Source organism: Lissotriton vulgaris, chromosome 9 (genome assembly GCF_964263255.1).
Source record: "Lissotriton vulgaris chromosome 9, aLisVul1.2, whole genome shotgun sequence".
Taxonomy (NCBI): Eukaryota; Metazoa; Chordata; class Amphibia; order Caudata; family Salamandridae; genus Lissotriton; species Lissotriton vulgaris.
In genome coordinates, this window is record NC_141697.1 from 414,716,224 (window position 1) to 414,742,666 (window position 26,443).

The following is a 26,443-nucleotide window of genomic DNA, read 5'->3' on the forward strand; positions in this document are numbered from 1 at the left end:
CCCCACCGCCCCGCACTACAACTGGGTCCATCCGACGCATGGAGGGAGGGGGGTGATGTCTCGCTTTTACACCTTTTCCATAACTGGGATGCCTCACTTTTGAAAACTGTTGGTGAGTATTGGCCCAAATCAGATTACTTTCATTATCTCCAAATACATCACTGTACCTTGCAGCCCGAGGGAACCCACACCATTAGAACGCTACCTAACGTGGGCAGGCACAATGAAAGGGGCTATCTCCTTCCTATACACATTACTACTGCACACTTTACCACACCCCGTCCTTGCTACCTTGACTTTTGGGAACGAACACTTGCGCAGGACATCACTGACATGCAATGGAAAGCTTTATGGAGGGACATACGACGCCACAACCACTCACTGGCGCAGCAGGAGGCCCACTACAAGGTACTCTATGACTGGTACCTATACCCCACTACACTCAAAAAGATATTCCCCAACACAACAGACCTATGCTGGAGGGGTTGCAGCCTCCTCAGCAATTTTATCACAGATTGTAGGACTGTCCGGTTATTCGCCCTTTTTGGACCAAAATTCTTGCTCATATCTAAGACCTACTAGGGTTTCCCATTCCTGAATTAGCGCTTTTGGGGCTTCGAGACCCAAATCTGAAACATCATACTACATCGGATCAGGCCATCATGTGGCTGTCTGGGTACTGCCAAAACTGCTGTGGCCACAGCATGAAGAAGGTTGCTCTGGCTAGGACTCAATGACCGGTCTGCTTATGGAGGGCACTAACCATGAAATGCATGAGTGATATTCATAGGGATGCTTGGGTTTCCTTAGTTTATTTCTTGTCTACCATTGACTACCTGCTCCGTCAGGGTTAGAGCATTACACTTATTCCAATTCTAAATGGCGTAACATTTCACACCAGAGCACATCACAGACTACGCTCCGCATTACCCAGTCACCCAGGGTCACATATAGACTGGGTTTGACGCACCCAGCTTGTTGGTCTTTTTACCTATTTTCTTTGTATTACGTTTCATTATCTTAAGAATCTGATGAATGTAACACTTTGGTAATCTGTATGTGACTCAGAGGCACTCGTAGCATCCTCCATACTCTGTTCAAGTAATTAGCTCTAAGAACGCTGTATACGGGTGAAACGATTGTATGCATTACCATCTGCTATGATACTTTTTGTGTAAACTCAATAAAAACAAGTTTGACAAATGAATCATTGCCACTAAGCAGCTGATTTTATGCTGTTTTATGTACAGAATATGGGGGCACTTGCAACACGAATCAACTTGAATTTCCTGATCCACCAAAGCAGAGAAAGCTGAGCCCTGGTTGTTACCAATGCTAGATCCTCTCAATAACTTCCCACTTCTGCCCACTGCCTTGGAGACTCTTGTATTCAGCGCAGGTGTAAGCTAGTGTTTAGTACAATCGCTGTGCATGAAACCAATATCACAGTTTCACGACAGTCTGATGAAGGAAAGGACCGTGTCTGAAAGCGGCATCAGCTGTTGGAATGCCATCGCTCTTTATGTTTAGGTATGCTTACCTGTCGCTGCTTTTAGACCCGGAGCCTACTAAGGGCTGGGCTTGTTGCTTTGGAGCTGTAGTGACTGGTTTGTGGTAAGTGGACAATACTACCAGTTCAGGGTGTTTTCCTTCAAATGTACTAGTGATGGACTAGCTGAATTGGCATGTTAAAGTACTTGTCTTTTAGATACATCCGTGACATGACGTTTCCTAGGTATAGCAGGAGGCTAATGTCCTGCAAGGTGACCATCTGTACGTCTAGGAAGGATAAACCTGATCAGTGGTCTGGGATTGACTAGAGAGTGGTCCTTTTTGGGGATCAGGGAGTACACCAGTCCTGCTTTAGTATCTATATACTGGTTGAGTGGCGCCAGAATAACATTTTGCATTTGGAAGGGGTTCAAATATCTATGACGTTTAAACCTTTGCAATATATAACATTTGTTTAGTCATTGTGTCAGCACAGAACCTGATTTGCATTAAACCAATTGATTTGTTAATTTGTTTTATTTATTTATTTCACGTTCCATAAAAGCTTAGCTAGTTTTTAATTTGTAGTAGTCCAGTGCTTTCAAAGAATGTGTGGATGTTTCATTTATTCATTTCTAGTATCTTGTGTTTATCATAAAACATTTTGTAACTTCTTTAGAAATGTCTAGCTGTGGAATTGACGCCCTACCAGTGACATATATAATTATTTTTGGTCAACTGAACAGTGGGTATGTTTTTTTCACTGAAGAGTTGGGAGTGACATCTAATAAACAATGAGAGCGAAACTAGAGTTTGATGTCACTCTTAACCTCCTAGATGAAATGCATCTTGTTCATTAACATTTACATAGCTATTATAGTTTACATGAGCCTATGTTTGAAATAACTTTACTTTTGTGTATGCATCTGGTTATTCGATGTGGGTTTTAAAGTGGATAAATAGTTCTAGTGAATATTTTAATTGCTGTGTTCATCTAGTATGTGTTTTAGAGGAAGCCCACACTAAATGTATTTTACACAATTTATTTGTTTTAACATTAGCTTATTTTGTATTACCTTTCTTATGCATATATATTTTTTTTACCCCCTCAGGCTGCGGACTTGAGTAAACCAATAGACAAGCGAATATACAAAGGAACGCAACCTACGTGTCATGACTTCAATCATCTTACTGCAACAGCAGAAAGTGTCTCCCTTTTGGTTGGCTTTTCGGCGGGCCAAGTACAGCTTATAGATCCTATAAAAAAAGAAACTAGCAAACTATTTAATGAGGAAGTAAGTAGCTGTTGGAGTTGGTATGTATACACAGTACCGATATCGTTGTGCTCATTCTCAAACAGTAATGCGTATTTTAGTATAAAAAATGTGTTTAGGATTGTGTATTGTATCATAGGCTAGATATATTGAAGTAGTTAAATGGCTGTGTGTGTTTTTTCTCACATTGATAACGTTTTCTAGTAACCTCTCCAGAAAACAGCCCAAGATTTGCATTCTCTACACTCTCTGGCATCGAATACTTAGTCAACATAACATCATAATACAGAGAAATCAGTAAACTGTGACCCATTTAGCATTACATGAGAGAGGTGCGTATTAGGCAATTGCCTTAACTGATGTAAAAGCTAAGGTTTTTGCTTCTCAATTACTGATTGTTTTGGAAAATTGGGCAGCATTGCAGGAAATAATCCCAATTAACTAGACTGTATTTTGTAAGGGTCAATCTACAATTACTAATTTGTTGGCCCTTACGTTACTAGCTGAGCGGGCTGTTTTTAAAAAATACAAAATCTATACATTTGTTTAATAGATTTAGATTTAAAAGCTGCCTTCGATTCAGTTCCATGAGCATCACTATGGCAAAAACTTTCAGGATTCCCCGAAAGCTGGTGAATGCTATGATACTCCTGTATACCAATACTTGGGTTCAAGTCAAGTTAATTGACAGTTTTATTTTCTCTCAAAAAATTAAAACTTATAGTGGCTTTAAACAAGGCTGTGTACTTTCACCTTGTTTTATAAAATATTTTTAGCCAGACCTACTACAGCACCTTGAGTCTGTCAATACCCATCCTCTGAAACTTGCTGAAGTGCATTTTAGCTATTTACAATACGCTGATACGATTTTGTTGAGTCGAACTCAGTTAGGTTTACAAAGATTGATTAATGCATTTGATGATTATATTTTAGCTAATGGTCTGTAACTGAATGTTAAAAAAAACTAAAATCATGAAAATTGCCCCAGTGAAACTTTAGACTAAATCATGGCGGGATGAGGTGGGTCAGTTGAAGTGGTGAAGACACGTACATACCTGAGTGTTCTATTTGATATTAGTCTCGTTTAAAAGGATTTTTATAGTTTTGAGGGCAAGAACGCAATCTTCAATTTACACTTTCAAATGCTTATGTAAATCATTGAGATGTTGATCATATGAATATCTTAAAGTTTTGGGAGCTAAGCTACAGCCAACAAATGCATACGGCTCGCCTCTTACCAAAGGGATAGATGCTAAATTATTGTATTTACTAGTAATTAAGGCCTGTAAATCAGTCTTTGGAATCCCGAGGTCAATTGGCTAAGCCGAAATCAGATTAGAGTTTGGCCTCCAAAGACGGTCCATGGTGGTGCAAGGGTCATTTTTGTTGTGATATGTATTACTTGTTTTCACCTGACCCTGACTCTGCTTTCAGAGTTTTGATCTGCAGTCTAGATTTCCAGGAATGACAATGCCCAGTTTTAAACAGTTTGAAAAAATAGATGTTCAAATTAATTCATTCAATTCAATTCAGAGATTTATATAGCGCGCTACATACCCAGAGGGTCTCAAGGCGCTTAGGGAGGAGTGGGGAATTATTTGTCGAATATCCAAGTTTTAAGATGCTTTCTGAATGCTAGATGGCTTTGAGTGAGGCGAAGGTGGATGGGAAGTGAGTTCCAGGTTTTAGCCGCCAGGTAGGAGAAGGATCTTCCTCCCATGGTGGTTTTGTTGATGCGAGTTACAGCAGCCAGGGCTTGGTTGGAGGAGCGTAGCTGGCGAGAGGGGGTGTAGAAGGAAAGTTGTGTGTTGAGGCATTCGGTCCAAGTTCGTAAAGTGCTTTGTGTGCGTGGGTTAGGAGGCGGAATGTTATCCTCTTATTGACGGGGAGCCAGTGGAGGTGTTTCAGGTGACCAGAAATGTGGTCATTGCGCGGGATGTCTAGTATGAGTCTGGCTGAAGCGTTCTGGATGTGTTGGAGTTTTTTCTGAAGTTTTGCGGTGGTACCGGCGTATAGGGTGTTTCCGTAGTCCAGTCGGCTTGTGACCAGTGCGTGGGTGACCGTTTTTCTGGTTTCGGTGGGGATCCAGCGAAATGTTTTTTTTGAGCATGCGAAGAATGTTGAAGCAAGAAGATGAAACGGCATTGACTTGTCTGGTCATCGAGAGTGAGGAGTCCAGAATGACGCCCAGGTTCCGTGCGTGGTCCGTCGGGATGGGTGCTTTTCCGAGGGACTCTGGCCACCAAGAGTCGTCCCAGGCAGAGGGGGAGGTGCCTAAGATAAGGACTTCTGTTTTGTCGGAGTTCAGTTTCAGACGGCTTTGCTTCAATATGGATAAGGCAGCTTTTGTGCCATAAACGCTGTGATTTAACTCTCATTTGCCCTATTTGAATACCTATTTCTCTGCTCGTATGAAGGAAACGTTTTTAAAATTAAGACTTGGCAAATACCCAACTAAGGAGGGCACGTCAACGTGGAGACAACAATGGCCAACTACAGAATTTAGATTTTGCAGGTGGCTGTGTGAAACCTTATTACATATGTCCTAAATTGCTTACCATGTTGTGCATTATTAAAACCTTTATTCCTTAAGGCTCGGGCAAGATTAGCATGCCCTGCCCTTATTTTATGTTTGAGTGCATCGATTCCGTTGATATGTCAAATGATAAACATTTTAACAATTGCTGGAAAACTGCTGGTGCCTGTAGCTTAAATTTACTTGTTTATAATTATTGTTAAGGGACATTTTAAAGGTTCGGAAAATATACGGTTATAGTTTTCAGGCTACTTATTATCTTTGTAGTTTGCACCAATAATTCATTTTTTTTAGCAACTTAAGTAATAAAGCTCTAAAGAGTATATGAAAGCATAGAGGCATTTTATTGTTCATTTGCACGATGGACAAAATGTTTACAGCTCTCGCACGTAGACACTTTATAGCTCATTTGCACTATGTCACACAATAATTACAGCTTTTATTGTATATTCCTGGGAACTTAATCATTGGTTATTTATTTTATGATTAATGAACAACTGCGCTAAAAGATGTGGATATGTAGTATCAGTGTTTCAGTACAGCATGTAACCAGAGAAACATTTTTTGTGGGTACAGTTGTATATCAATTGGCGAATTTGGGAAACACAAATGGACCTAGTTAATTAACATATCAAATTTTTTAAATGATCAAGGGACTGTTTATTTATGATACTAATATTTTAATTGCAATTATTTTATGTTAATTAAACAAAGAATTTCTTACAAGGTAATAGCAACAATAGTGCTGAACAAAAAGAAAAGTAAAAAAAATTGGAACTGTAATTCAAAATTTCTCTTTATCGGCTTTATAACCGTGCCCTTTCCCTCTCGAACTTATTTACTCTTCGCCTCAAAAGGAGCCTTTTTTAGGTCTCGGCTAAAAGACGCGCGTAAGCGCGTCTCCGCCGAGATCTTATGTCAGCGAGTAGCAGTCCCAGGAGACAGTCCTGGCCACGCGCATCCTTCCAGGCGATTTCTAACTGGAACACGCGCTGTGGCCAGGCGCTGTCTCCTGGGAAGCGCAAGCACCCCACACGCATGCGCATACACACACACAAGCGCCCATGCACGCACGCACATACATACATACAGAGACACCCCCCCTGACACATACACACACGCGCGCGCACACACACACACACACACGTGCACCGAGGCCCCCCCCTCCCTCCCTCCCTCGCCGTCACCGTCGCACGCATACATACACACACGAGCATACACGCACACACACACACAAGTGCACCAAGCCCCCCCCCAGCCTTTTTTTGAACTTACCTGGCCAATGTTGGGGACTCTGCTCAGCACGCGGCGCCCAACCTCCTGCTGGCGCGGCCCCGGGGCTCCACACCGCTCACAGGAGCCCCGGGCCGCGAGACGCAACGACTCCGCCTGCCTCCTCTTCCGCTCTGAACGTGGCTCCGCCCCCCGTCACAGGCGACCGTGCCTGACTTCCGGGGCGGCCGCGGCGGCATTCCGGGGGCATCCCTGTGTGTACCTACTACAACAGTACATTCAATACTAAACTCAATGTCTAAACGTGGCTGGTCAGCCACAATCCACTTCATTGAAAAGGACCACGCGCCACTGATGAGCCGGTTGTGACGCACATATCTAGATGCAGAACCAAGCGAGCGAAAATCATTGTGTGATTCTTTTAGGGGGCGAGGAGGCTTGGGGCAGGCTGCCAACTTGGAACAAACAAATCACTACAGCAGGTAAGATACTCTTATAGAAAACTGACTCATAAATGAAGGCATTGATATTTAAATAGTGAAAGCCTAGCTGGGAGGGTGCAGGGGGGCAACAGAACACTGTACCCTGAACAGATAGATCATGAGTAATTTTTGGTTCGCAAATCTTAGACTTCTGGGGTGATGGTATAGGACACAAGTCTTTGACAGGTGGCTAGGAGTCTTCTAGTGTGAGGCTTTGTGGATGAAGCAGAGCACTTACTCTGTCCATTTACGAGCAGCTACTGCAGGGCTTTCAGGTTAGGCATGACATGGTCATGGCAATTCAGGACAAAAATAAGCCAGGATGAATGGATTATGAACTCTATGGAGATTAGGGACATAATTATTATGCAGGTCTATGCACAAGCTGCTCCTACAGTCAAGCTAGAAATTTACAGTGGGAAGAATAAAAGCAATTTTTTGAGGTAAATAGAGAAGGGGAAAAACCATCACAGCAATCAAAGATAATTAAAGGCGGATCTGGTTAAACATTTATTTAAGGTAGGAGTTTGTGCTTACTGGCAAACAGAACACCAAGGTTGTGAGTACTGGACTTACGCTATGGAGGAGAGCCAAGGGGCGCTGACCAAACGAAAGGGTGATGATGAGGTTTGGCCAAGTCCATGAGGAGGATCTCAGTTTTGTCATCATTCAAGTAAAATCAGTTTTTCAGCATCAACTGGTGAACATGGGAGAGGCAAAGGAACAACCTATATTGGTTGCAAGAACTCCTGTCTATCTTGAGGTCGAGTTGTGAGAAGTCAGCACACGTTTTGGCTGTTTCATAGAAATCTAGAATCTTAGTGAGAGGATACCATGTAGATACTGAAAAGCGCTGGCAACAACGCCAAGCCTTGAGTGACACTGCAGGTGATGTTTATGAACAAAGACACAAAAGATCCCAGTTTGCCCTAATGGGATCACTTTGATATGAAAGCGGCAAACCAGGTTGAGTGCAATTATATTTATGCCACATTACAACATTTTGAGTAGGATACGGCGGTTGATGTTACCCAACGCCGCTCAGTGTAGTGAGTGCAGAGTAGTGAGTGCAGAGTAGTGAGTGCAGAGTAGTGAGTGCAGAGTAGTGAGTGCAGAGTAGTGAGTGCAGAGTAGTGAGTGCAGAGTAGTGAGTGCAGAGTAGTGAGTGCAGAGTAGTGAGTGCAGAGTAGTGAGTGCAGAGTAGTGAGTGCAGAGTAGTGAGTGCAGAGTAGTGAGTGCAGAGTAGTGAGTGCAGAGTAGTGAGTGCAGAGTAGTGAGTGCAGAGTAGTGAGTGCAGAGTAGTGAGTGCAGAGTAGTGAGTGCAGAGTAGTGAGTGCAGAGTAGTGAGTGCAGAGTAGTGAGTGCAGAGTAGTGAGTGCAGAGTAGTGAGTGCAGAGTAGTGAGTGCAGAGTAGTGAGTGCAGAGTAGTGAGTGCAGAGTAGTGAGTGCAGAGTAGTGAGTGCAGAGTAGTGAGTGCAGAGTAGTGAGTGCAGAGTAGTGAGTGCAGAGTAGTGAGTGCAGAGTAGTGAGTGCAGAGTAGTGAGTGCAGAGTAGTGAGTGCAGAGTAGTGAGTGCAGAGTAGTGAGTGCAGAGTAGTGAGTGCAGAGTAGTGAGTGCAGAGTAGTGAGTGCAGAGTAGTGAGTGCAGAGTAGTGAGTGCAGAGTAGTGAGTGCAGAGTAGTGAGTGCAGAGTAGTGAGTGCAGAGTAGTGAGTGCAGAGTAGTGAGTGCAGAGTAGTGAGTGCAGAGTAGTGAGTGCAGAGTAGTGAGTGCAGAGTAGTGAGTGCAGAGTAGTGAGTGCAGAGTAGTGAGTGCAGAGTAGTGAGTGCAGAGTAGTGAGTGCAGAGTAGTGAGTGCAGAGTAGTGAGTGCAGAGTAGTGAGTGCAGAGTAGTGAGTGCAGAGTAGTGAGTGCAGAGTAGTGAGTGCAGAGTAGTGAGTGCAGAGTAGTGAGTGCAGAGTAGTGAGTGCAGAGGCAATGTTAATGACAATGCCATTTATTTTTGATTTAAAGGAAAAAAAATGTCATGAGCAATGCCAATAGCTCTACCTTTAATGATGCCGAGACCATTGCATTGCAAATGCTTGTTAATTTTAGATAGCCTTGCCCTCACCAGCATATCTTAGTGGGACAAAAGAAGTATTATTCCATTAAAAAGGATGTTGTTAGTCTCCTCTCCCAGCAGCTATGGTGTCTTCAAGTAGTGCAATAAGCCTGTCCGAATCTTAATGTGCCTTCCTATAGCCTTCAGAAAGGAAATATTTACAGCTTTACTCTGTGTGACACTAGACTTGATGCACCCTGGAAATGACAATTAATCTGTCCCCAAATAACGTTCTAATACAGCTTATATACCCTCGTTCTCAGTGAGGGGGGCATATAGTACATTTTGTATTAGACCTATCTTGCATGAATTTAATCTTCAACAGGGAGCTTACAAGTTTAAGTAAAACAAAATCAGATTTTTCGAAACCCAAAATGAGTCTGCGATTGCATGAAAGGTAGAAGAAAGCCATTCACATATGAATCCCTAACTCTAAACAGACTGGCTTCCTTCCGTGTTACCCAGCTCATGGAACAATGCTTATTATCCATAGCAAAATCAACAGTATTTTTTAAACTTTTTTTTTATTAGTTCCGAATTGCAAGACAAATACAAATGCTTCAAACCTGTACTACAGGCACATATACGACCGTAACGTTGAATATAGTTGTATTCTAGATTACCATGCACATTTAGATTATTTACATTTATCAAATACACCATTATTAATTATGTGATTCTCCAAGCATTGTAAATATGATCACTGCAAGGGGACAATTATGGGGTCTGTCAAACCTCATATTGACCTATCTTTACATGTTATGTCTTGTATATCAGCTTTCACCCTTCTCTTTATGGCGTACCACCATCGGACCTGCTGTCTAGTTAGTGTCTGAGTGGGCCACAGATATCCTTTGGCCTTGCCAGCAGTGCCTGTAGTCCAGCATATACCTCAGCGGACTCGCCACTAAGTGCCGCATCTTTTAGCCGGCCTTTAATTTTTGGGGGTGAAAATGTAAATTGATACTTGTATAGCGCACTACTCACCCGTAAGGGTCTCAAGGCGCTTGTACGAATACCGCTGTGGAACCCATCCTGGCTTTCCTTGTGAGGCGTCCACTCCTGGGCACCCCCAAGGTGGAGGCCAGGCATCCTTAGCGTTGTGCGGGCCGTTGTGGGGATTAAGCAAGCTATTGCCCAGAGTTGCAGAGTGGGACTCCATGATTGGAATAGGCACCGAGGCGAGAATGATCAGGTCCGTGGAATTCTGAGCCCAAGACCCGCCGAGGCGGGGAATTGAACCCTGGTCCCTGGCTAGACCTCTGCATCTGGGTTTGCAGCTCTAATCATTGAGCCACACTTCTCCAGGGGTGGGCCCTTCATTCAGGAATCAAGCACTCTATGCTTTGCCAAGAGTATCCAAAAACAACAGGTGATGGACCGAATGAGGATCAATGTCACACATTCAACCCAGTCAAAAGATCTGGGTCCTAATCCATCGTTTTTTTGCACTCCACACCACCCTGGGTTAGACAATGGCGATATGCAAATCAGCTCTGACCCTGTGCCCCATGGGAACAGTCCAGTCCGAACTACAAAAGCCATGTCCTTCCCAGAACGGAATCAAGCATCCGAGGACCGGACCGGTTTCGAGGTAACACCTCTCATCAGCCCGGCTAGCTTGACTCCAGTGGTGTGGAGTGCCTGGGACCCACGTCTGGGCATCCCCAGTACACATATAGCGAGTTTGCAAAAACAACAGGTGATGGACCGAATGAGGATCAATGTCACACATTCAACCCAGTCAAAAGATCTGGGTCCTAATCCATCGTTTTTTTGCACTCCACACCACCCTGGGTTAGACAATGGCGATATGCAAATCAGCTCTGACCCTGTGCCCCATGGGTCTCGGCACCACAGCCAACCTTTTTACTGTTACAGGGAGAGGAAAACTATAGCACAGCACCATTAACCAAGGGAAGCTCTCTATATTTATGCCTAAAATCTCACAGATAACTTGTGCAGTTTCAGACCTGTAAACATTAACACATGGATATTCTCAGGCTAGGTGGAAAAAATCAGGCTGCATCTAGAAGACATCTTTTAACAGGGTGAGGGTCTGGAGTGTTGAAAATTTGGTGAGTACAGTGTATTCAGGTACATAAAATGCAGTAGTTTGCGCCTTACGTTTTATTTGTACATATTGAGTTTGAGTACAGCAATATGTCCAAATTCCATCTTCATTCCTCTTATCTAGATCCTGTTCCATTTTTGCACAGCTTTGTCAGCAATAGTCACACAGTCTATATATAACCTATACAGTCGGGAGACCCATCTCTGTGAGTCAGGGACCCCAGTGAGGTGCATAAGTGGAAGAAACAGCTCATCTGGTAATTAGTCAATACCGCATGTCAAATCCTGTAAAAGGTAAATGTATCTAAAGCATTATTGACGCTCTTCCCCTGGAATTGTGCCAACATTAGGAATTTGCCAAGTATCAACAAATTACCTATTTTCAGTATGCCTTTTTCTTATGTTGCTTATAACCCTTTAATTAAGTGTTCGAGGTATTTTGGATTGTTAAACTTAAGAGCAAGGGGGGTAGAACTGCTATATTCCCACCTCGTTAGCCATGGCCCAAATTGTTCAGTGCACAGTTTGTATGAGTTGTGTAAGCTTGGCAGTGATTATTTGTAGAAAAAGAAGTGCTGGGGCTCTCGTCAGGAAGCAGCTTGTACCAGCCCATTTCTGATGTTGGCGCAGCCTAAAATGGGACCAACTACTAACCATGAAAGTGAAGAGAGGATGTGGTGTAATGGCCTTGGCTGCCAACTTCGGAGCTGGATAATCAGGTTTGAGTCTCTGCGTTAGCTTAACATCCTGTGATTCTGGGCAAATCACTTGCCATATGTACTAAAGCATATTCCCATAGACACCGAATGGGCATCTTTGACAAATCAGGCCCTTAATCTCCTGGTGCCTACCTTAACTGGTGCTCATGAAAAATGCAAGTGCTGAGTACGAGAGCACTGGTTCGAATTAAGCACTGAAGCTCAAGTCTCCCGTGTACAATTTGAGGCACACTGCACTGAGCATCACACCTGTACGGCGCATAACAAGATTGCACCGAATGAAAGTATTTTGTTTTTTATTATTTGATCATAATAATCATCAGTAGCATCACAAACCTTGTTCCAGTAAATAAAGGTAGTGTTCAGGCACAGAAAAATGCATTTATAGAAAGAGATAGATGTATATAGATGAGTCATCAAAGCTGTCCTTCACAGATATTGGCGAACACTTGCAGATGGTGCTGGCGCGAAGCCGGATAAAGCCTTCCAAAATATCGCAACAAGGTTGAAAGATTCGCTCCAAGAATTCCTACAAAATTATTTTGTTTTCAGCACATCAAGCACAAACAGACATGTTTCGACCATCAAGGTCTTGGTCACCTGAACAAGACTTTAATTGTCCCAAATAGAAACATTCACGTTGGGCCAAGTCCCTAAAAGTGAAGCGAGTTGAGCTAAGCTCAGCCAACACACTTGAGTTCCCGTGTTGAGTGCGTGCATGCTCCAGCTAGAGAAATCCCGGTTTCCACAGGATTTTACCTTGGATATGGACCTTACAAGTGTCCTAGATTATAGAGAAACTCTTTACTGACTACTCGTTGCGTTTTTCTAAAACTACGCTATAGCCTCTTGAATGTTGAAAACACTGTCATGGAGGGACTTCGAAGGGAATTTCAATATTCTGTAGTGAAGGGGGTGCCGAGCAACTGCAAAAAGCACAGAGGAGTTACCTGAGAGTTTACAAGACAGACAGTTGATGTCAGTGGCCTATAATAGTGTGTCTGATGCATGTCAGACAGAGGGTGATGCAGTAATGTGTATTAGAACAGATGAAGAGGACATTTAAAGTATTTTTCTAAATCTCAGACTACAAGACCCCCTTTTTCAAATGGTAATGTATGGGTCTCCCAGTTCAATCTAATCTAGGATTTTTGCCACGCCCACATCAGCCGAATAAATAAATCTCAGTTTAGCAAAGAAACTTTTACTCAGTGGAGTAATGATATATTTTTTAAATAGATATAAAATCCTGACTAATACTATCCGTTTAATCAGGGCACTCCTGCCACCATGGATAAGCAATAGTGTTACATCGAACACACATGCCGATGGGAGGACTGCTTTCAATTAGTCTAAGCACTGGCAGTATGTTCATAGCAATAGGATTATCAATCTTTCAATTAGTCCTGCAAGCTTTTTTATCATTGGGCCATAATTGTCTCTAATCACAGTTGCCTGTCAGTGTTGATGCAAGTACCCAAGTAGCAGACTGATTCCTCGCATCATTTATGTGGGCATTTGTTGGTTGGTCTGTTTTTAGGTCTCGTGGCGTTGAACCGCGGTCTCGCCAGAGACCTATTGTTAGGGATTCTGCTTTCCAGGAGAGGGGACAGGAGCTGGCCACGCGCTCGAAATTGAGCGGGTCACACGCACGTGAACGCGCTCGCTGTGGCCAGCTCCTGTCTCCTCTCCTGGAAAGCTGCCACACAGCCACACCTCCCCCTGCACGCATGCGCATTAAACAGAGACACACTCACAGGAGCGCACCTATACACACGCACGCACACACACATACAGAGACCCCCGTCGCACACACGCACACACACACACACACACACGCGCGCACCTAGACACACGCACACACACAGAGCCCCCCCGCACACACAAGCACGTACACACAAGCGCACCCCACCCTCCCTACAAGAAAGGCCCACTTACCGCCACTCCGGACTTCAGCCGCCACCGCGGGGCTCTCCCTTGGGCATGGGAGCCCCGCGTCACCAGCACTGCTTCTCTCCGTGGGCACGTGCTTCTGAAGACGGAAGTCCCGCCCCACGGAAGGTTTCGGTTTCGATCACGGCTTGTTCTTTTAGGAGCCTTCCAGCAAGAAGCCGACTAAGACTGACCTGGCTCATGATAAACATGCTCCGGCTTTCTTTTGTGATGGTGAGGCTAAGTTGAACCAAGGTTGGACTTTGCTTTAATTTCATATATATTCTGATGTGTCCACTCGTCCTGCTTGTTCTTTGGCTGACATAAGCTTTCCTTGTCGTTGCTTGTTCTTTTCTTTTTCGGATTAGGTGTGTGTGAGCCATTCTGAATGTCACATGCTTTCAATTTCTTACTTAATTTCAGGCCGAGCGTATGTTGAAAAACTTACGTTTTTTGCTATTTATTTACTTTTATTGGTTTGAGCCGCTACGCATATTGCTAGGGGGAGTTTCCAGTCTGCACAGTTTCCATTACTTCTGTTCTGTGGTGTAAAGAAGTGCTTTTGAAGCAAGACCCTGCATTGATTTCTCAGTTATGTCTGAGAGACACAGGAATACATTAGCGGATGCAATGCTCGGGCGGCTTCCAACAGATTTGCTGTTATTTGGGGCGCAGTGAGCGGGTGCGCTGTCTCTGCCTCGTACAGGTGCTGTGTGCCCCGGTGTTCATACTTCACGCCGCTGAACTGAACCGAAGGAAAATGCACCGCCGCCCAAATTTGGCAGTTCTGGGGGCAATCACCACAGCTGGACCTCTACAATCCGATGGGCCCCTTCATCCTGCAACGCGGTCGCCTCTTTGGTCTTTAAATACGGGCTCCCACTACTCCACAGGGCCTACAGTCGCTGGCAGCTTTCAGCGATGATGACCGGTCATCAATAGCTGCCCCGGAGCAGGGAAAACACGGCCCAGCGCCAGAGCAATGGACCCACATGTCCGACTCCATGCGCTGCTTGTCTCGCCCCGATACCCTCTATTTTGGCAATAATGTGATCTCCTGTATTTCTTGACGCCCCTCTATCCATTCCCGGCAGTCCCAATATTGTGCCTCCTCCAGTTTATCCTATGGTGTTTGTTTGCCACCATGAAAGGCTCACCGAGGACAGAAGGATGAAAGTCGATCTGGTAACTTTGTGCCCGATTATAATGGCTGTTTGACTTTTGTCTGACCACCATCCTACCTGGGATGGGAGCGCCTGACTAGTCGTCGGCAGTCCTGCTATAGGGATTACAATGAGACCGCCTTCAAGGCAGTCACAATGTGTATGTTCTGAATTGTGGTGTGTGCTGCGGGCTGCAAGCACACTCTGCAGTACAGAAAATATACATTTTGTAAATCCCTGCACTATGTAGAGGCCCTTTATTATGTATTTGATAATGGGTGTTGATATAATTTTCATTGCTTCTACCCAACCACATAATGTAAGATCGAACAGATACACCAGCGCACATCACATAAAGTCACTTTTATCCTTGTGCAATCAGCACTTTTCTTCAATTTGTATCCTTGCACAGACACTCCTTCTCAATCCAAGGGAGTCTCATTGTGGAGAAACATTTGGTTTTTATTTCTTTTAAAACAAAGTGCTTCACAGCCACAGCGCGTTTCGCCCTCTGCGGGCTTCCTCAAGGCAGATTTCCAATGTATTCAGCACTGTAGTTATCCAAGCATAGCAGCATAGATGATTTAACCTCTGCAAGGTGAATAATATCTGCAATAGCAGAAACTTTATAGGAATTGGAGCCAATCTTTGTTCCTTGTAACACTTTCACATCTTTTATGGCTTTAAAAAGTGCCTCTATCATGGTTAGAAAAAATGGAGGGGGACCAGGGGGATCCTTGCCTCAGCTCAGAACTGATCTAGACTAAGTCTGTTAGATTTATTAAATGCTGTTGAATTGCTTTAGGGAGTTGATTTCCTGCAGGGATGGCTTACTTTATGGTTACAGAAGATGTACTCAACTTTCAGTGTCCCTCTTCCATGTCATGTGTTCTGCAATGATCGGCCATGCATGCTAGGGGGATCAGTAGGATTCCAAAGCTGTATGTTCCTTAGCAGTACCTGCTCAGCTTCTTCTCTCACAAAGTGCAAATTAGATATTTAGAAGTGATTTCTTTTCACTAGGTTGAACGACGAAATGCTTCCATACAATGGAATCCAGCTGTGTCATCACCTTACAGGTCTTTTTCATTGTCTTTTTCCATCTCTAGTTGTCATTTTCTTCTGTCTTGCAACTTCAAATATAGTTTTACGAGTCTTTTCCTGTGAAAAAATGAGCTGAAAGCAAACTACACCCAAGTCTTTTTTTCTTTTCATAAAGCGGTCCTATTTTCAATATAGAATACACTTTTTATCAAAAGTTTTATGTAATCCAATGCGTTTGTGGTGCTTGGTTTTTGAACTGAGGTACTCTGAATTGAAGTCCCATCTTTTAGTATTGGTGCGTACAAAAATAATTAGGAGCATCCTGTTTTTTGGGAGGGGGGGGGGTGAATTATTTTTTTGGGGGATGCACTAAACTGATTTTTAAAAGACAAATGCCAATCCTTTAGAAACAGAGACTATGTGCAGACATAGTTTTGATTCCAACTCTCGAGAGACGGCATAATAAATAAGGGTGCATTTTAAGAAGCTCTAATAGAATATCACGGGACCAAAGCCAGCACACAGAAGACTGAAAGCTCCAGACAAAGATATTTGACCAATAACCGAGGTAGACATTATAAAATTGCTTCAACTTCTACATCTGCTGAGCACTCATCCAATGAGTATGTGCTTCCTGCCAGGGAAAAAGAAAATAATATCCTTAAGGTTACTTGCACACTTTTCAGCCAAGTTTTGCAAATAAGCCACTTCATATGTATTCATTTGGGACTACTGGGATGATCAACCATCTCTGAGCCATGCACCCAGTTGAAATTTCCTGAGCTGAAGTGCAGAAAAGGGATCGAGAAGTGCAAGAGGAACCACCTGTGTCCTCAGACACAATGAGGAACATTCAGACCCCCTCACTTTCACACTCACTGCATATTATGCAAAGCAATCATTTGTTCATGAAAAGTGCCTAGCTGTGTATTTTGAACCCTAGATCAGTCAGCACCTTGGCAAACCTATACCTTTTTGAAAACAAGACACCAAGGGGATCCAGGATGGGGTAACTTATGTGGCTCTCACCAGATTGTTACCCAGAATCCCAGAGCCACATAAGTCACCCCACCCTGGATCCCCTGGGTGTCTAGTTTTCAAAAATGTATAGGTTTGCTAGGTTTACCAAGGTGCTTGTCTGTTCTAGGGTTCAACATCCACAGCTAGGCACTTTCCATGAACAAATGATTGCTTTGCATAATATGCAGTGAGTGTTAAAGTGAGGGGGGTCTGACTGAATCTTCATCATTGTGTCTGAGGACACAGGTGGTTCCTCTTGCACTTCTCAATCCCTTTTCTGCTCTTCAGCTCAGGAAATTTCAACTGGGTGCATGGCTCAGAGATGGTAGATCATCCCAGTTGTCCCAAATGAATACATATGAAGTATTTTTCCAAAACCCTGATTCTGCAGCAGAAAGAGCTCTTCATACGCTTGACGTCAAGAGCATTACTTAATTACATAGACAGGACTAAAGACTTTAGAAAAACAAAACAACTGTTTGTAGCTTCCTCTCCACCTTATAAAGGCAATCCTATTTCCAAAGCTGGAATTGCCAGGTGGATAGTAAATGTATTTAAATATGCTATCAGAAAGCAAAACGTATGTTAACAATTACCCCTAGGGCGCATTCAACACGCAAACTAGGGGCTTCCATGGCATTCTTGGGGAATATTCCCCTAGAAGACTTTTGTAAGGCAGCGACATGGTCTACTACACACACCTTCACCAAACACTATTGTGTAGATGTGCAGGCAAAGCAACAAGCTTCTGTAGGCCAGGATGTTCTTAAGACACTTTTTTCAAACCACTGCAACGGATAAAAGTGACCACCGCTAGGGGAGACACTGCTGTATAGACTATGCACAAAGTGTGAATTCTGCAGCTCATATGCCGCGAACGGAAAATGCTTCTTACCAGTGTGCATCTGTTCTTGGCATGTAGAGCTGCAGAGATTCACATGCCCACCCATCCTCCCCGGAACCTGTATCTGTTCTAGTGTTATCTTACTTAGATACATTCTCATGGACATCATTTTGTTTCCTACAAACTACATAATTTCCCTTCATGGCGAAAAACAATCTGAGGATGGAGTCGATGCCCATGCGCACTATTGTCCAAGGGAGTAGTCTCCTATCTTGTGACTACAAAAGACTTCTTCCAAGACAACAACAAGGTGCAAGCATCAGAGCCCAACACCAGATGGCAATCTATGCACAAAGTGTGAATCTCTGTAGCTCTACATGCCAACAACCGATGCATACTGGTAAGTAGCATTTTCCTTTCCTCACATTTCTGTGATGGGAAGTTCTGGAATCTGCAGGGATCCACAAACTTCCACCCACCATGCATTCCCCAAAGTGGCCCAATTAAAAATGGTAACTCACTTGTTGGGTAGGCCTATTGCCTATGACCGGAAACGGCTCACAGCGAAACGTTGACACGTCACATTTTTTCAGGGAAAACTGATAATTTTTTGTGCAAATTATCTAGCTGTGGATTTTGAACCCTAGCTCAGCTGGCACCTAAGGAAGCCTAGCAAGCCATTCATTTTTGTAAAGTAGACACCCAGGGGAATCCAGGAAGGGGTGACTCACCAGGTTCTGTTATCCAGAATCCCTTGCAAACCTCAAACTTTGTAAAAAATAAATAAATAATTTCTCATATTTCTGTGATGGAAAGTTCCAGAATCTGCTTGGATTCTCGAACTTCCACCCACCCCACATTCCCCAAAGTCTCCCGATAAAAATGGTACCTCACTTGTGTGGCTGGGCCAAATACCCGTGACAGGCAAGGGCCCAAAACGTATTGTGGAGACATCAAAATTACCCATTGCAAAACGATGTGGTTGAGAAAAATGGGATATTTTTTTTCCAGCAACATTTGAGGTTTGCAATGGATTCTGGGTAGGAAAACTTTGGGGGATCCACGCAAGCCATACCTCCCTGGACTTCCCAGGGTGTCTAGTCTATTTTCAGAAATGTGTGGGTTTGGTAGGTTTCCCTAGATGGCCGCCGAGCCCGGGGCCAAAAACCCAGGTGCTCCCACTTGCAAAACCAGGTTGTTTTGTGATATGTAATTTTGATGTCTCCACAATACGTTTTGGGCCTTTGCCTGTTACGGGTTCTTGGTCCACCCACACAAGTGTGGTACTAATTTTAGCGAGAGACCTGGGGGAATGCTAGGTTGTAGGGAATTTGTGCCAGCCACAACTTTCCCACACAGAAAAGTGAGGAAAATGTGATTTTTGTTTTTAGCAAAATCTAGGGTTTTCAGGGGATTGCGGGTAGGAAAATGTTGGGAGATCCACACAAGCCACACCTCCCTGGACTCCCCTGGGTGTCTAGGTTTGGTAGGTTTCCCAAGATGGCTACTGAGTCTGGGACAAAAAACGCAGGTGACCCCCTTCAAAAACGAGGTAGAATTGTAATAGGTGGGCACCTGTGTGTTTGGTCCGAGGTTTGCAGACCAGACATTTCTGAAAACTAGACACTTGTACGAGTCCAAGGAGGTGTGGCTTGCGTTGATTCCCCCAACATTTTCCTTCCAAGAATCCGCTAAAAACTTAGCTTCAAAGTCAAATTTTCCCTTAATATTGTGTGGGAAAGTTATGGGATAACCGCACGGCACAAATTTACTACCACTCAGTATTCCCCTCAGTCTCCCGATAAAAAGGATAACTGGACATGACATGGAAGGGTGAAAAATGTGTATAGATTGGGGGTGTCCAAATTGGATTCAAAAGGGCAGTTTGTGTATATATTTTTAGGCTGATGCTACTTTGGGCACCCACACAAGTGAGGTATAATTTTTCTCATGAGACCAAGAGAAAAGCGGAGTAGTTGGAAATTTGTGCCTGCTCTGTGATCCCACACAAATGTGAGGAAAATGTTACTTTGTAAGTAAATTTGAGGTTTGCAGGGGATTCTGGGTAAAAAACGATGTGGGATCCATGCAGACCACACTGCCAGCCAAGAGTAGGTACACGCACACCGCCAGCCAAGCACCATCCACTTACACCACCAGCCAAATGCTATCAGCACAATCAGCCAAGCAATATCCAAGCCAAGCGCCATCCAGGCACTCCACTAGCCAAACGCCATCGCCGCACACTGCCAGCCAAGCAGGCCGGACTGGAAACAGCAACCAGCCCTGGCAGATTGCTGCAAAACCGCCCTCCAATGTCAAAACCACCTACCCACGGCCAGAAAGCCTGCCTCCAGACCACCGGGGAAACTCTTGTGCCCGCTACGGCCAATCTGGTCTGCAGCCAAGCACACAGGCAGCCAAGCATCAGTCCATGTACACCCCCAGCTAATCTCCACTCCACACACACCACCACGCAAGTGGCAATCTACACACAGTCCTCACGCTTGAGCCCACCCACACCATTAGCCTAGTGCAAGTCCCCACACACCCCTAGCAAAATCCCAGCTAAAGGTCAGTACATGCTTCTAGTGGATTTCTGCCCCTGCTTGGGTGCAGATGATAAAAATATCACTGAAACAGCCAAAATGTGTGCCTAAAAAAAGGGAGCAACCTTTGCCGCACCAGGGGGATTTCCAGTGCCATGTGCACGGACGGTTGGGAGCCATCGGACGCACATGAGCACCGGTGCGTTGGACAGCTCCCGGCCGTCCGATGCACCGAAGAGGTTGGAGAACCAAAAAAAGAATTAGTTTAATTAAAGAGCTGAAAACTTTCATAAGTCATTCCTACTCCTCTCCTGATTGATGTTTGCTGTGGCTGCCATTAAAGGGAAATGCTGCGGAAAATTCATCAAAGAAGCACAGGAGACCCTGCACTAAGTCGGCTGAACTCAAGCAACACAGTAGGGGAAGATGGAAAATGGTTTTCATTCCTGATGCTCTTGGATGGTTGCTGCTCATGTGGGATGCTAGTGACTTAAGCAAAATCGGGGCAAATGTATAAGGGGCTCAAGCACTGCAATAAGAAGTGGGCTAGACTTTCTTTTTGATGTCCCCACTATTCTATTCTGTTAGAGAATTCTACATGGGTCAAAGAGAAAAGACTGGTACAGAGCATCAGCGACATCTTTAGAAGCCAGCTCTTGATGCGTGCAGCAAACGTACCTGATAGACTGAAGCAGCTTGATTTTTAAAGCTGCCCAGGAGACTAACTCCTGTGGCAAGGTTCTCCCTTAAAAGCACAGCAGCACAGAAAAGGGCTACAGGAGATCAAAGTGATGGAAACAAAGGCCAAAAGGAGACAGGATCCCAGAAATCTTAATATTGATAGATTGCACATGTCTGGCAGACCCTAGTCTAATCCAGGATGTGACTAAATCAGAGACCTCAAAAAGGTTGGCGTCTTGCTGAGATGAACCCTAGAATTAACTATTGAAATACCAGCCCTAGGAACACAGTATGGAAACTGGCTTTGTTTAAAGCGGCACAGCGGAAGGGGATGTACTCCCTGTTCCTACGGAGACCGAATAGTTTATGGTGGGATGAAAGGTTACAAAATCAATGAGAACAAAGCAAAAATAATGGACATTCACCTCAAAGTGTTCAACTTTAGACTGAATTTCCCTTCAGATGTACAGCCATCCATAGTCCATACCTGGGGCTTGAAATCACTCCACACATACAGTGCTTGTACGAAGCAAATAAACCTTGGCCTGACAGCCCTCCGACCCCTCATCCTTCTCAAAAGACTGAGAAAAGAGCTCTTATCACGGACTGGCTGCATAAATGCCATTAATATCAAGAATACTTTAGTTTTTCCAAAGCCTTCAATACTTGTAGCCTGATATTATTTCATCTTGATTAAAAGAATCGAAATTTGCCTAGTGTAGTAACGGTAAGTTTCAATTCTATTAAGGACACGGAGGCGAGGATTATGCTTTTCTCTCTTCGCTGTTTATTAACATCACATCGCACAGCAGCCAGAAAAGCATCAAAACTTGAAAAATTTTGTAGTATTCCCAACATAGGAATCTCAGAAAACATTGTAATAACATCGTTTAATAACTACAAATCCCATGAGATGAACATTTAGGCAGTCCTTCTTTAGTGTCCATAAACCCCAATATAAGGCGTCCAACCAACGAACTCCTCCTCTTTCTTCGTGGCGAGTCAGGCCAAAGTCTCAGGCATCTCTTTTCGCACCATCATTCCCTGGCGGAAAAAAGAACAGCGTGAGCCAAGCCATACCGCTAAGCTTGAAGGCAAAGCAACAAAGCAGATTAGCAAGTCATCGACATGTACTCCAAGAAAACAGTGACCAACTGCAAGTCGGAAAAACGGATTACTTACTCCAGTACGGGCGGGATCTCCGCAGGAGGCATGGGTGGGATAATCCTCGCCTCCGTGTCCTTAATAGAATTGAAACTTACCGTTACTACACTAGGCAAATTTCGATTCTATGTCAGGACCGGAGGCTTCAGATTATGCTTGTTTAAAGCTTACTCACCACCAAACTAGCAATATCCACCACTGGCTTAAAATAGAACCTTTTGAAGGTGGAATCCGAAGACCAATCTGCAGCGCGCATGAGGTCCTTTAAGCGTGCCCCAAGGGCAAAAGATTTTGAGGCCATGGCCCCTCTTGCCGAGTGAGCTCCGAACTGCCTCGTGTCAATACCAGCTTCCTGCATTACCCAACGCACCCACCGGGCTATAGTGGGGGAGGAGACAGCCTTGTGCGGTTTGCGCAGCGCAATCAGCAACTGCCGTTCGCCCGGAGGGCGAAGCTCCGTTGTAACATCCTCATATGTTTTCAAACACTGTACCACACACAACTTGGGGGCATCTGCAAATGCCGGATAGGAAATAGACCTCGTAGCCGATTTCGTGCGTCGACCCACGGTAAAGGTCCCCCGTCCGGGGAGAACGCTCTCGCCGTGACATCCAGGGCACGCACATCAGACACTCTGCGACAAGATACTAAGCACAAGAGCATCGCCAGTTTAGCTGACAGTTCTTTTAAGGAAAGGTACTTGTTAGGCTGCCAGGAAAGAAAAAGGGTCAACACCACGTTAACATCCCACAGGACAGAATACCGTGGTTCCGGCGGTAAAGCCAGAAGCACTCCTCTAAGGAGTCGACATACCAGGGGATGTTCCCCAACTGCTGCTCCATCTAGCAGCACATGAGCTGCCGAAATGGCAGAGCGTATCTTATTAATCGTCCGGTATGCCAATCCGGCGGTAGAGAGTTCTGCAAGAAAATTCAGGATAGGAACGAGGCCTGCGACCATGGGATCCAAACCCCGTCGAAGACACCAACGAACCCACCTGGTCCAAGCTGATCTATACCTCTTGGCAGTGCTGCCTGCCCAGGCCTTGGACAAAAAGTGCTGAGCTGAGTTCGAAAGGCCAATGAGCGACCAACGTCTCCTGAAAGCCTCCATGCCATGAGGCGGAGAGAACCCTGGAGGAGATGGTGAGGGACCCCGTCTGGATTGAGGAGAAGACGAGGAAGCCGGGGGAGTAGGATTGGAGAATCCCAGGAAAGTTCCAGAAGAACTGGAAACCACACTTGCGACCTCCAAACGGGCGTCACCATCACCACGTCCGCCACCTGACGGCGGATCTGGGCCGCGGCCCGTACTATCATTGAGAAGGGCGGAACAGCATACAGTCGTTCCTGACTCCAGTCTTGGAGGAACGCATCCGTCGCTTCCGCCAAGGGATCCGGCCTCCAGCTGAAGAACCTCGGAAGCTGGAAGTCCAGACGGGACGCAAAAAGGTCCATGGAAAACGGACCCCAGCACGCCGCCAGCCAGCGGAACACCTGAGCATCCAGCTTCCACAGACTGGAGTCTCGGAGATACCTCGAGTGCCAATCCGCCACCTGATTGGCCTGACCCGGCAGGTATTCCGCCTGAACCAAGACTTGATGAGCGAGACAATAATCCCAAAAGTCTTTTGCCAGGTCCGCGAGGGCTCTTGACCGCGGACCCCCTAAGTGGTTCACATACCGAACCGCTGAGACATTGTCCATCCGTAGAAGGACACATGATTTCACCGAGTCCCTCGTCCAGCAACGGACGGCGAACGAGCCTGCTAGAAGTTCCATATTTACAACAAGGGGTGGTGAAGGACAGAGTCTCTGAATTAGGCAGAAAGCTCTCACCCAGTCACAAGATCAGGGCTAGATCCAACACCGTTTTTTAGCTCACTGCACCATCCCAGTTTCAGAACCTGGCTGTATGCAAATTAGTCTGTTCCTGTCCCAGTGCATGATGGGAACAGGGCAAACCAAACTACAAAAGCCAATTCTTACACTGGGAAGGAAACAAGCTCCCGGGGACCGGTTTCTGGCATTACAGCCGTCTTCGGCCCGGTTTGCTTGAATCCTGATGGTGCAATGAGCAAGGGTCTCATATCTGAGAATACCCTTCCACGCTTAGGGTGGACAAAAATATTTACAACAAGGGGTGGTGAAGGACAGTCTCTGAATTAAGCAGAAAGCTCTCACCCAGTCAAGAGATCAGGGCTAGATCCAACACCGTTTTTTAGCTCACTGCACCATCCCAGTTTCAGAACCTGGCTGTATGCAAATTAGTCTTCCTGTCCCAGTGCATGATGGGAACAGGACAAACCAAACTACAAAAGCCAATTCTTACACTGGGAAGGAAACAAGCTCCCGGGGACCGGTTTCTGGCATTACAGCCGTCTTCGGCCCGGTTTGCTTGAATCCTGATGGTGCAATGAGCAAGGGTCTCACATCTGAGAATACCCTTCCACGCTTAGGGTGGACAAAAATATTTACAACAAGGGGTGGTGAAGGACAGAGTCTCTGAATTAAGCAGAAAGCTCTCACCCAGTCAAGAGATCAGGGCTAGATCCAACACCGTTTTTTAGCTCACTGCACCATCCCAGTTTCAGAACCTGGCTGTATGCAAATTAGTCTGTTCCTGTCCCAGTGCATGATGGGAACAGGGCAAACCAAACTACAAAAGCCAATTCTTACACTGGGAAGGAAACAAGCTCCCGGGGACCGGTTTCTGGCATTACAGCCGTCTTTCGTTTTTGGCCACTATAGGTGTGGCAGGGTATACTCAGACATGAGTCCCTTTCTCACTGCTCCATCAGGATTCAAGCAAGCCGGGCCGAAGAAGGCTGAAATGCCAGAAACCGGTCCCCGGTAGCTTGTCTCCTTTCTGGTGAAGAAATGGCTTGGTAGTTTAGTCTGCCCTGTTCCCATGATGCACTGGGCCAGGGACAGACTGATTTGCATATAGCCAGGTTCTGAGCTGGGATGGGGCAGTGAGATAGATAACGGTGATGGATCAAGCCCTGATCTTTGGACTGGGTAAGAGTGGTCTGTTTAACTCAGACACTCTGTTCATCACCACCCCCTTTTGTAAATCGTTTGCTAGAAGTTCCAAGCAGTTGATGTGAAGGCGCTGTTCGTCTGACGACCAAGCGCCGCCTGTGGAGAAATCCCCGCAGCGGGCGCCCCAGCCAGACCTGCTGGCGTCTGACTCTCACTAGGTCTGGGACGGACCCGAAAATCGCGCGGCCGTTCCACGCCTCCATGTGGGCTAGCCACCAAGACATTTCTTCTTTGACCTCCGCCGACAGGGGAATCAAGTGGTCGTAGGAAAGCCCCCTGCGCAAATGGTGCGCTTTTAGCCGCTGAAGGGCCCCATAATGAAGAGGGCCCGGGAATATCGCCTGAATGGACGATGAGAGAAGGCCTACTACTCTGGCCACCTGCCGGAGGGAGGTGTGTGACTTGGAGATAGTTTGCCGAAGCAGATGCTTTATTTTGGCCATCTTTCTGGACGGCAAACAGAGTAGATTTCACCGAGTCCACCACAAAGCCCAGAAACACCATTTGCTGGGCGGGGGTGAAAACAGACTTCTCCCTGTTGACAATAAACCCCAGACCTTGCAACAGGGAGATCGTCTGAGACAAATGGGCGGCCAACTTGCTCGGGTCCTGGCCCAACAGCAAGATGTCGTCCAGATAGACGATAAGCCGAATCCCCTGACCCCGCAGGGTTTCTATGGCCGGGTGCAGAATCTTTGTAAAGCACCAAGGGGCCGAGGAAAGAACAAACGGAAGGGCCTTGAACTCGTACACCATGTCCTTCCAGCAGAACTGAAGGAAACGACGATGCGGGGGGTAAATCGGAACCACCAGATACGCATCCTTGAGGTCCAAATGGACCATCCAGTCGTTCGGGAGCAAAACGTCCCTCAAAAGATGGATGCCCTCCATCTTGAAGTGGTTGTATACCACCCAGCCATTGAACTCCCTGAGGTTGATGACTGGTCGTCTGCCCCCGTCCACCTTTTCCACAAGAAAAATGTTGCTCAGGAAACCCCGGGGGTGGCGCGTTGTTCGACAAATAGCCCCCTTGCGCAGAAGCGCCGAGACTTCTTCGTCGATCAAGAGCGCGTCCGATTGGGAAAACATTATA

The 26,443-nt window shown here is 45.5% G+C and overlaps 1 protein-coding gene across 2 annotated transcripts in view; it reads left to right on the forward strand.

Annotated features, from left to right (window-relative positions):
• The window catches only part of WDR20 (WD repeat domain 20), a 263,372-nt gene that overhangs the window by 110,169 nt on the left and 126,760 nt on the right, over positions 1 to 26,443 (forward strand). For both annotated transcript variants that reach the window (XM_086937827.1, XM_086937828.1), the window contains exon 2: positions 2,604 to 2,786. In XM_086937827.1, coding sequence (XP_086793953.1) covers positions 2,604 to 2,786 — 183 coding nt within the window. The remainder of the gene's footprint in view (positions 1 to 2,603; positions 2,787 to 26,443) is intronic.